Here is a 12029-nt window from a genome sequence, read left to right on the forward strand (position 1 = left end):
GACTTTCATACAGAGTGAAGTAAGTCAGAAAGAGAAAAACAAATCCCATACGCTAACACATGTATATGGAATCTAAGAAAAAAAATGGTTCTGATGAACCTAGGGGCAGGACAGGAATAAAGACACAGAAATAGAGAATGGACTTGAGGACACAGGGAGGGGGAAGGGTAAGCTGGGACGAAGTGAGAGAGTGGCATGGACATATATACACTACCAAATGTAAAACAGATAGCTAGTGGGAAGCAGCCGCATAGCACAGGGAGATCAGCTCCGTGCTTTGTGACCACCTAGAGGGGTGGGATAATGAGGGTGGGAGGGAGATGCAAGAGGGAGGGGATATGGGGATATATGTATGCATATAGCTGATTCACTTTGTTATACAGCAGAAACTAACAACACTATAAAGCAAATATACTCCAATAAAGATGTTTTAAAAAAAAGAATGTATATATATGTATAACTGAGTCATTTTGCTGGACAGCAGAAATTAACACAACATTGTAAATCAACTACACTTCAATAAAATAAATCTTTAAAATGTATTATACTCAACAAAAATAAAACTCTATATAGGGCCAGTAAGGCATTAATAATTTATTGTAGAGGCAATAGAGAATTAGGCAATGTTTGATGATGACAGTGAGGTATTAATGTGTATTTGAAAAAGAAAACATTGAATTAAACGGTGTAGATACATTTGAAAAATACCAAATTTTTTTTTTAAATGGAGTAGCATATGCTAAAGGATAAGTAGAGATCTGGAAATATACTTTTACTAAACCAGAAAACTGATGAAAACTAAATTTGGACAAACTAAAAATGAAAGGTCCTGTTGGGATGTTAGATGTAGTGAGTAAACTCTAAAATCTATAGATACGTTCTAGCAGCAGTTCTATGTCAGAAGTGTCAGAGGATTGTGGTTCCTTCAAATCCAAGTTCCTACATCCCAAGACATCCGGTAAGAAAAGAAAGTCATGCTTTCCCAAGTGTTTACCCATTTAATGTATTTGTTCTTCTAAACATTGTGAGGCAGGATGGGAACTTTAAAGATGGGGCATAGAGGACTTAGGCACAGACGGCACATCCCACAATCATATTGGTAGAATACTGTGAAGGAAGAGCTCTGAAATTACAGTCCCCACTGCCCTGGTGAACAATTTACAGGACAGGGTGTGTCAGGAGGAGAAACGCCCATTGCGACCAAGGGGAAGCCTTTGTGAGAAGATTACTTCAGGACGTTCCTTGTCAGCCAAGCACACCCCTGATCCTGTGCTCGTAATCAATCCAGAGACTGTGTGAAATGGTCAGCTGGGGGTTCGTCTCTTCTACCTCTGACAGCAGCATCTTAATTTCCTCATCATATGAAGATTTATTCAGGCTGGGAAAATACAAAAAAAAAAAAAAAGAGTTTTCTTGCCTTAACCCATGATTGTTGGCCTCTCTACACCCCAGTGGCTACGTCCCAAAACCTTATCCTCAGTGCTCATCACCATCATCCATGTCTGGGGATTAGTGACAACTCCTGGTAATTACTGAGAAGATCTACATGAGCAGCTGAGCAGAGGGCAAGGAAAGTTTTCCACATTCCCTGTGGAAGTTCAGAGTCAAAGTTGTAATCTGTGGTGGAGTTGGAACTCGAGGTTGGGTCTAGGGTTCCTTTTACACTACTATACAACTATATGGTTTTCCCACCGGGCATTTTCTTTCTTTCTTTTTAATTGAAGTTGATTTACAATGTTGTTAGTTTCAGGTGTACCACAAAGTGACTCAGATATATATATGTATAATATATATAATGTGTATATACATTATATATATATATGTTCTTTTTCAGATTCTTTTCCCTTACAGGTTATTATAAAATATTGAATATAGTTCCCTGTGCTATACAGTAGGTTCTTATTCATTATCTATCTTATATATAGTAGTGTGTATATGTTAATCCCAATCTCCTAATTTATCCCTCCCCACCTTTCCATAAGTTTGTTTTCTATGTCTGAGTCTCTTTCTGTTTTGTAAACAAGTTCATTTGTGTCATATTTTAGATTCCACATATTAAGTGATAGCATGTATTTGTCTTTGTGTCTGGCTTACTTCACTTAGTATGATAATCTCTAGGTACAACCGTGTTGCTGCAAATGGCATTATTTTGTTCTTTTTTCTGGCTGAGTAATATTCCATTGTATAGATGTACCACATCTTCTTTATCCATTCCTCTGTCGATGGACACGTAGGTTGCTTCTATGTCTTGGCTATTGTGAATAGTGCTGCCATGAACTCCCAATGGGCATTTTGGTCAATGCTCTCATGTTTCTCAAATCAGACTGTCACCTATATTGGCTCATACTGAACATTTCCATTTGATCTGGAATCTGGCCTCTCCCTTAAATACCATGATTCTTGCTACATGTAGCCCCAGGTCTTTTAAGCCTGGAGGGTATTCCAAATAAAGTTAGTGTATCCCACCTCAGAATCCATGAGCATCCCTAATGTCCACCTGATTCCACTGGGGAACATGACGTGCTACATAAATCACCCAGAGAGGACTGCTTCCAGGAACTCCCTGGCAGTCCAGTGGTTAGGACTCAGCGCTTTCACTGCAGGGCCTCGGGTTCAATCCCTGGTTAGGGAACTAAGATCCCACAAGCCACATGGCATGGCCAACAAAACTAAGGAAAGAAAAAAAAAAAAAGAGGACTGGTCCCTTGTCCCTCATTGGACAACCAGGCTTTCCTTCTTTATTTTGAGGCTTTATCTCAGGAAGCAGTATTCCTAGACATACATACAGGATTCAGGGGACCTTAATATATAAGACAGATAGAAGGATAGCATCAGAATGCTCTAAAAATGAGAAAAAGGCCAAAAACCAAATGGCAAATGGGGCAAAATAATAAAGAGAAACTTCACAAGATGGATGAAAAGATTCACCCTAAATCATATGAATGTTAATTATGACAAGTCATTCAATTTTTAAAGATCGATTTGGATATTCTGTATTTTTTTGCGTTTTCATATTATTTTTAGAATAAACTTGCCAGTTTAAACAATGGTGGTAGAACAAAAACAACACAAGCAGGACTGGATTATCTTTGGGATCTGTCAACTCTTTAGATCAAACTAGGGGTATGTATAGGGTCAGCAGGTATATGGGAAACCTCTGTATTTTCCTTCAATTTTGCTGTGAATATGAAACTTCTCTAAAAATAAAGTTTATTAAAAATGGGGGAGGAATGGATTGGGAGTTTGGGATTAGCAGATGAAAACTGTTATACAGAGAATGGATAAACAACAAGGTCCTACTGTATAGCACAGTGAACTATATTCAATATCCTGGGATAAGCCATAATGGAAAATATGAAAAAGAATGTAAAGTGGTGCTGGGAAAACTGGACAGCTACATGTAAAAGAATGAAATTAGAACACTTCCTAACACCACACACAAAAATAAACTTAAAATGGATTAAAGACCTAAATGTAAGGCCAGACGCTATCAAACTCTTAGAGGAAAACACAGGCAGAACACTATGACATAAATCACAGCAAGATCCTTTTTGACCCACCTCCTAGAGAAATGGAAATAAAAACAAAAATAAACAAATGGGACCTAATGAAACTTCAAAGCTTTTGCCCAGCAAAGGAAACCAGAAGACGAAAAGACAGCCCTCAGAATGGGGAAAATATTTGCAAATGAAGCAACTGACAAAGGATTAATCTCCAAAATATACAAGCAGCTCATACAGCTCAGTAACAAAAAAACATACAACACAATCCAAAAATGGACAGAAGACCTAAATAGACCTTTCTCCAAAGAAGATATACAGATTGCCAACAGACTAGGAAAGTGAGAAAGAGGGATGTGAACCATTTTGTTTAACCTCTGCAGGTCATCGGGGTCCTGGCAAACGGAAGGCATTCACATATTCATTCTACAGACATCAACTACACACACTCTAAATGCAAACATAATGTTCCAAACAATATTAACTGCTACTCTTGAGTAAATGTACTTCTGGGTCAAGACTCCGCTCAGTCCTTTACGGAACCCCTTCCAGCTCTGAGTTGGGGTTACATCTTTGCGGGCAAGGTAAGTAGGAGATGGTGTTTACAGGAAAGCAGTCATTCTTGCCTGGGGGTGATTTTGCCTCTCAGAGGACATTTGACAACGCCAGGAGCCTTTAAAAAAATTTCAGGGAACAGATGTGATAGGCATTCTTTTTAAAAGTTAGTTAATTAAAATTTCATTGAGATATAATTGACATACAACATTGTGTTAGGTTAAGATGTGCAATGCATTGGTTTGATACATTTACATATTGCAAAATGATTACCACCACAGCGTTAACTAACACCTCTATCATATTGCACAATCTCTCTTTTGATTGAACAATTAAAATCTTGTCTCTCAGCAATTTTGAAGTTTTTTGTTTTGTTTTGTTTTGTTTTTATTGGCCACGTGGCTTGCAGGATCTCGGTTCCCCAACCAGGGATTGAACCAGGGCCACAGCGGTGAAAATGCAGAGTCCTAACCACTAGACCACCAGGGAAGTCCCTGAAGTTTCCATTTTTGATCATCATGACTGGAGGGAGGTGTCCCAGGGAATGGAACGTGTGGGCAGTGACCAGAGATGCTACCCAACCTCCTGTGATGCACAGGACAACTCTGCATAGCAAAGAAATCTCCAGCCCAAATGTGAACCATGCCCATGCGGGGCAAACCCACGGCAGTCTAACCTCCCTCTGAGGTCACTCACGACCGGGGGAAACAGTGTCCACTCACCCAAGCGTCTGCAGGCCACATTCCAGACTGATCAAGGCTTCACACAGCACCACCGCCCCATCACGGTCCATGCTAATCCATTCCAAGTTCACGCACCTCAGTGATTTGCAGAGAGTGAAAGCCAAGGCCAGGTCCTCACAACAGGCAGAGGTGAGCTCACACATCTCCAACCTGCACGGGGAAACACCACCTCGAAATGCGGATTCCACGCCTCTGAGAGGAGACTTTACAATCTAGACACGTCCTCCTCCACTGGGGCACATGTGGCAGTGTCTGGAGACATCCGACACACACGAGGAGTGCTACTAGCATCTCATGGGTGGAGAGAGGCCAGAGATGCAGCTAAACATCCCACAACAGCAAAGAACCACCCAGTCCCAGATATCAGCCGTGCCAAGCGTGAGCAAACCCTGGTTTCACGGCTGGCATTTTACTTATCAGATTGTTCCAGACACACTTGTTTTTAAACATGCTTCCCCTTCATCCCTTTAATCCTCTAGCTTTTCCTCTTCTTGAAGTAGGTAAGCTTTCCCAACATCAGTGGACACTCACCCAAGAGTCTCTAATTTACACTTAGGATGCTTCAAAGCTTCACATAACTGTTTGACACCAGCATCATATATCTTATTGTTCCCTAGTTTCAGGGTTTTTAGTTTCTCACTGTGAGTAAGAACAGCAGCGAGGTCCACACAGCAAACAGAAGTGAAGTAACAGCCCATCAACCTGGAGAAAAAAAAAATACACAAAATTCTCCTATACGCACAAATATATACGATCATGAGGTCCAATCTGGAATGCCTTCACTAATGTTCACTTATTCCTGTAAAGGTAGAAATACTCAAGTACTCCTAAAATGATGATGATGGTAGAGATGAAACAACGTCTCCGCTTCTCCACTTTCTTCACTCTGCCCAGCGCCCTGGGCTCCCTGCAGTTCTCTGTGCTGCCTGGTCTCTCCCCCCGGGGCCTCTGGTCTTGCTGCCTGTCATACTCGTGGTCCAAATACCAGCGGGGCTGCCCCCTTACTCCCTCCAAGTCTCTGTACAAATGTCACCACGCTGAGGACTTCACTGAATATTTCATATTATATCTCCTATGTATCTCCTGCCCCCAAGCTCATGACGTAGAGCTTCCATATGACCCAGCAATCTCACTCCTGGGCTTATATCTGGAGAAAACCATAGCTCAAAAAGATGCATGCAACCCTATGTTCATTGCAGCAACATGGATGGACCTAGAGATTGTCCTACTGAGTGAAGTAAGTCAGACAGAGAAAGACAAATAGCATATGATATCGCTTATATGTGGAATCTAAAAAAAGGGTACAAATGAACTTATCTACAAAACAGAAATAGAGTTACAGTTGTAGAAAACAAATTTATGGTTACCAGGGGGAAAAGAGGGGTGAGGGATAAATTGGGAGATTGGGATTGACATATACACACTACTACATATAAAATAGATGAGTAATAAGGACTTACTGTCTAGCATAGGACCTCTACTCAATACTCTGTAATGACCTCTGTGGGAATAGAATATAAAAAAAGAGTGGATATATGTATACGTGTCACTGATTCACTTTGCTGTACAGCAGAAACTAGCACAACATTGTAAATCAACTATACTCCAATAAAAATTAATTTAAAATAGTCAATAGTGCTGATTGAGAAACCACAATAGATGCAGATATGCACACATACCGGCAACTTCACACTCACAGGTGTGTGCGTGCACGTGTGTGTATGTTTAGCTATGTGTGTGCATGCCACTCCATGGAAACAGGGATGACAAAAGGTTTCATTTACCGATTTACCTTATCTGCCCGGTAAAAGGAACGATTGATCCTCATGCTGTGCCTGTTATTCACTGTGTGCTTCGATGGGCCAGCCATTGATAATAGTACTTTATGTGCATTATTCCCAGTGGCTGCCTCCATCTTTTTTTTTAATCGAGGTACAGTTGTTTTACAGATAGTTTTTACTGTACAGAGAAGTGGGGTTCCCTGTGCTATACAACAGGCTCTCATTAGTTATCTATTTTATACATAGTAGTGTATATATGTCAATCCCGATCTCCCAGTTCGTCCCACCACCCCACCTCCATCTTTTCAGGTGGGAAATATAATGATCCTCATGTTACACTTGGGGAGAGGTGAGGAACCCTCACAAGTTCACACAGCTAGTTTAGGGTACCTGGGACTCCATTTCCGGTCTTTCCGAGGACAGAGACCCAACTCCAGAGTAGCAGACCCTACCAAGTCCTGACAAGCCCTATAGTCAAGACACACACCCATCAGCGAGCCCCAGAAATATCACGTGGGGTAAACATGTAGCCTAGTTGGGTTTTTTTTCTTCAGCAGGCTCCATGCTTTTCCCCCCTTCCTGTTTCCTTCCCAGGATGCCAAGAGCCAAAAAGGAAACGCTGACATTCAAGCAAATCACAGCCAGACCTACCACAACTCCTCTAGGTTGCAGTTTGGGTGCTTCAGTGATTCACATAGAGTTATCACTCCATCATCTTCCAGGAAATTTAAGCCCAGATCGAGAAAAGACAGGGATTTGTTGCACAGAAGGACTTGGGAGATGTAGTCGCAGGCTACAGAGGTAAGGCAACAGTACGTCAATCTGCAAAGACACACACACTTCATCTGTCAACCTACTTAAGCTCTATAGGGTAATATTTTCATGAAACTCCATGTAAAAACTTTCTTGTACTCCGTGGTCACTTAGAAAAATAGGAGGATTAAAATGTGCAGCAGGTGTGGAAGTACAGAAGGATGTAGACTACAGGGTCGCAAACTGGGGAACGGAATCTCGGATCCCAGTTCCAAGTCAGATCACCACCAGCTGGATGAACTCGGACAAAATCATCCCTTCTCTGTGACACAGTGTGCTTATTATTTATAATAGCTGGACAACATCCTATTTCACATTTTTCTTTTACAATGTTATTTTAAAAAATTTGTGGTTATGAGTTCTTGTCTACTCACTACTTGTCTACTCACACGGGTTCGTGCCCCGGTCTGGGAAGATCCCACATGCCGCAGAGAGGCTGGGCCCGTGAGCCATGGCCGCTGAGCCTGCGCGTCTGGAGCCTGTGCTCAGCGACAGGAGAGGCCACAACAGTGAGAGGCCCGCGTACCGCAAAAAAAAAAAAAAAAAAAAAAAAAAAAAAATTTTTTAGACTCTCATTAGTTATCTATTTTATACATAGTAGTGTATATATGTCAATCCCGATCTCCCAGTTCGTCCCACCACCCCACCTCCATCTTTTCAGGTGGGAAATATAATGATCCTCATGTTACACTTGGGGAGAGGTGAGGAACCCTCACAAGTTCACACAGCTAGTTTAGGGTACCTGGGACTCCATTTCCGGTCTTTCCGAGGACAGAGACCCAACTCCAGAGTAGCAGACCCTACCAAGTCCTGACAAGCCCTATAGTCAAGACACACACCCATCAGCGAGCCCCAGAAATATCACGTGGGGTAAACATGTAGCCTAGTTGGGTTTTTTTTCTTCAGCAGGCTCCATGCTTTTCCCCCCTTCCTGTTTCCTTCCCAGGATGCCAAGAGCCAAAAAGGAAACGCTGACATTCAAGCAAATCACAGCCAGACCTACCACAACTCCTCTAGGTTGCAGTTTGGGTGCTTCAGTGATTCACATAGAGTTATCACTCCATCATCTTCCAGGAAATTTAAGCCCAGATCGAGAAAAGACAGGGATTTGTTGCACAGAAGGACTTGGGAGATGTAGTCGCAGGCTACAGAGGTAAGGCAACAGTACGTCAATCTGCAAAGACACACACACTTCATCTGTCAACCTACTTAAGCTCTATAGGGTAATATTTTCATGAAACTCCATGTAAAAACTTTCTTGTACTCCGTGGTCACTTAGAAAAATAGGAGGATTAAAATGTGCAGCAGGTGTGGAAGTACAGAAGGATGTAGACTACAGGGTCGCAAACTGGGGAACGGAATCTCGGATCCCAGTTCCAAGTCAGATCACCACCAGCTGGATGAACTCGGACAAAATCATCCCTTCTCTGTGACACAGTGTGCTTATTATTTATAATAGCTGGACAACATCCTATTTCACATTTTTCTTTTACAATGTTATTTTAAAAAATTTGTGGTTATGAGTTCTTGTCTACTCACTACTTGTCTACTCACACGGGTTCGTGCCCCGGTCTGGGAAGATCCCACATGCCGCAGAGAGGCTGGGCCCGTGAGCCATGGCCGCTGAGCCTGCGCGTCTGGAGCCTGTGCTCAGCGACAGGAGAGGCCACAACAGTGAGAGGCCCGCATACCGCAAAAAAAAAAAAAAAAAATTAACTACTAAAAATAGGTTGAACATTAGGGGATTGGGGTAAGGGCTATAAGAGAATTTTTGTGCTATTTTTCCAACTTTTCTGCAAGTCTAGTTTTTATTTTGAAACTAGTTCAAAATAAAGTTTAAAAAAATGGTTTGAACATTTTTTTCTTTTAAAATTACTAGTGACTTTCTTGCATCTTTAGTAGTCTTTCATTTTTAAGGAATAAAGATTCAAGTTTAAAAACAAAAAAAAATTTAAATGATGTATTTTGAAGAACTCTTAGATAAACACAGCCCGGTTAAGTGACCAGTTGTTGAATACACTTTAATTCTACTTATTGTATAATATCACACAGGATTTAATAACCAAATCCTTTCATCTTCCAATATGTCATTTCTTTTGTACCTCTAAAGATTTTTTGGTGTAATCTTTATAGTGCAGAGTTTTTTCCTTATTTTTTTAATAGTTTGGTTTGTTTAATGTTCCTGGACCTTATTTTAGTTTTTTTTTTTTTTGCCGTATGCGGGCCTCTCACTGTTGTGGCCTCTCCCGTTGCGGAGCACAGGCTCCGGACGCGCAGGCTCAGCGGCCACGGCTCACGGGCCCAGCCGCTCCGCGGCATGTGGGATCCTCCCCGACCAGGGCTCGAACCCGTGGCCCCTGCATCGGCAGGCGGACTCTCAACCACTGCGCCACCAGGGAAGCCCCTTATTTTAGTTTTGATTTTCTTTTACAGTCTGAAAAGTCATCTGAGTAATAATATTCTCACCTTCTACAGTAAATACCACTTTGGGTGGGTATGTAATACATAGGTCTATATACACATACACACCTGTGCATGCACATACACACAAATAAAAGTTTTGTTTCTAGACTACTTATTCGCTCCCACAGACTTGGATGTTCTTGCACCTGTACCCTACTTTAAGGCATTATTTTATTTAGCACTGAGTTTCTCCTGTGGCCTCACTGGGTAAATAGAAAACCCTTTCTCTTGGTTTGTTTTATATCTTAGCAACAAGAAAGAAGTGGAGACATTGTTCCCAGCGATAACCTAGAACCTATGCAACCCCACACCGGCAAGTAATCAAACGAATTCCTAACCAAGATTTATCGGGCTCCGAATTAGATGCCAAGCATCTAAGGGCTAATCTTGCATCTCTTGAATTCAACCTCATGGCTCCTCTGTGGGGCAAATATCTGTATCTGCTCCATTTTGCTGGACCGTTCAGGGTCCATGGGCATGCTCTGCCGTCTGCCCCCTCCCCCAGGGCTCCCCTCCCCCACGCCGACTCACAGCAGTGCCTCCAGGGCACAGGCTGGATCCTTCAGGGCGTCACACAACACCCTCACTCCTTCGTCCTTCAGGGGATTATCTACCAAGGAGAGAAGCTTCAGCTTCTTGTTATGGATGAGAACAGAGGCGATGTCTTCGCAGGCTTCGTCCGTGATGTCACATTTTCCCAACCTACACGAGAGACACGTGTGGTGGGATGGTGTATGCACAACCGACCCTGGACCACATCCTGGCTTCTAACCCCGCACCTGCCAGTTCCAGACTTTGTAAAAGCACGGATGTAGTTATATGACTTTCCTCACGAATCCCTTATTGCTTTAGGAAAGCAGTAAGTTAGGAAAACGTCTGAGCCCATGCTTCTCAACAATGTTGTGGACAGCCGTCCACAGCAAAGAATGATCTGGACCTCAGTAAGTCTGATTATCTGATTATTTATCATCAGTAGTTATAAGGTTGAGAAACCCTGGTCTGAGCCTTAATGCAGCTTAAAAGAACATCTCAGGGGCTAGAGCAGGTTTCTCAACCTCAGCACTGTTGACACTGTGGGCTAGATCATTCCTTATTGGGGGGGCTTCCTGTGTGTTCTAGGATGTTGAACAGCATCCCTGACCTCTACCCACCAGATGTCTAGAGCATCCTTCCCATGTAATCATGACCATCAAAACTGTCTCCACAATTAACACAATTAATTAAGTGACCTAATCATTTAGAACAACCTCCTCCCTAAAGTGCTTTTTCCATTAGCTCACCCCTCTTCTGTTTGAGCAGAGTGAGTTCAACTTTCTTTCCTATTGTAATAGTCTTAATTCCTTCCTACTGCAAAATCTTTTTAATTAAAAAAATTTTTTTGATGTGGACCATCTTTAAAGTCTTTATTGAATATGTTACAATACTGCCCCTATTTTTTATGTTCTTTTGGCTTTTTGGAGCAAGGCATGTGGGATCTTAGTTCCCCGACTAGGGATCGAACCCACACCCCCCGCATTGGAAGGTGAAGTCTCAACCACTGGACCACCAGGGAAGTCCCGCGATCATCTTAAATGAAATCTTCCTTGCTATTTAAAAAAAAAAAGTCTCTAGATACAGGACACCTCCTAACAGAGGATGAAACTATCCTCTGTTGAGAATTACTGGGCTGGAGAGAACCTGATTTTGAGGACTTCCCACTCCCAAAATAACCAAACTGAAGTCAAGAGCACAGTTGGTCTGCCCCAAAGAAGCAAAGATTCTACCTATAAGCCGTGTACAACTGACTCCTGGTTTCCTAGATCTGCTACCCAAGTCTTATGCTACCACATAAAATGAAACACTCTGTGTCAATGGCATAATGTAAAACAGGGTAAATACTAAGGAATTTTGTAAGCTCCCCCTGAGTAGAGAGAGCTAGTGTGGAAGAAAAGAACTGTTATGATACAGAAACAGCTAGAATGATAAATAGGGTCAACAGCAAGCCTGTATGTTCAAACAACTCTTATTCATGGACCCTGTCTCTCCTGATGCATCTTGACAGGTGAAATTAACCAGGTGTGTGTGATCATCTATCATATTACTGGTGGACAGGCGTGTATTCTCTTGGCCGGTTTAATGAGTTGTTTTTGTTTATTTCTACTTCTATTACTACCTTTTGTCCTTCCTGCTGAAAA

At 42.1% G+C, this 12029-nt stretch overlaps 1 protein-coding gene and 1 non-coding gene across 2 annotated transcripts in view; both read right to left on the minus strand.

Moving 5' to 3' along the window:
• Positions 1-1245: 1245 nt before the first annotated feature.
• NLRP9 (NLR family pyrin domain containing 9) overlaps positions 1246-12029 on the minus strand; it is a 31631-nt gene continuing 20847 nt past the window's right edge. Inside the window, exons 5-9 of the mRNA XM_007468039.1 lie at positions 10387-10557; positions 8396-8566; positions 5330-5500; positions 4778-4948; positions 1246-1378 (exon numbers count right to left, since the gene is read on the minus strand). Of these exons, the coding sequence (XP_007468101.1) occupies positions 1246-1378; positions 4778-4948; positions 5330-5500; positions 8396-8566; positions 10387-10557 (817 nt within the window). The remainder of the gene's footprint in view (positions 1379-4777; positions 4949-5329; positions 5501-8395; positions 8567-10386; positions 10558-12029) is intronic.
• On the minus strand, positions 4473-4544 carry TRNAE-UUC (transfer RNA glutamic acid (anticodon UUC)). Its single transcript has one exon. It is a non-coding gene; the product is annotated as a tRNA-Glu (tRNA).

The sequence above is a fragment of the Lipotes vexillifer genome, unplaced genomic scaffold (genome assembly GCF_000442215.2).
Source record: "Lipotes vexillifer unplaced genomic scaffold, Lipotes_vexillifer_v1.1 scaffold1223, whole genome shotgun sequence".
Taxonomy (NCBI): Eukaryota; Metazoa; Chordata; class Mammalia; order Artiodactyla; family Lipotidae; genus Lipotes; species Lipotes vexillifer.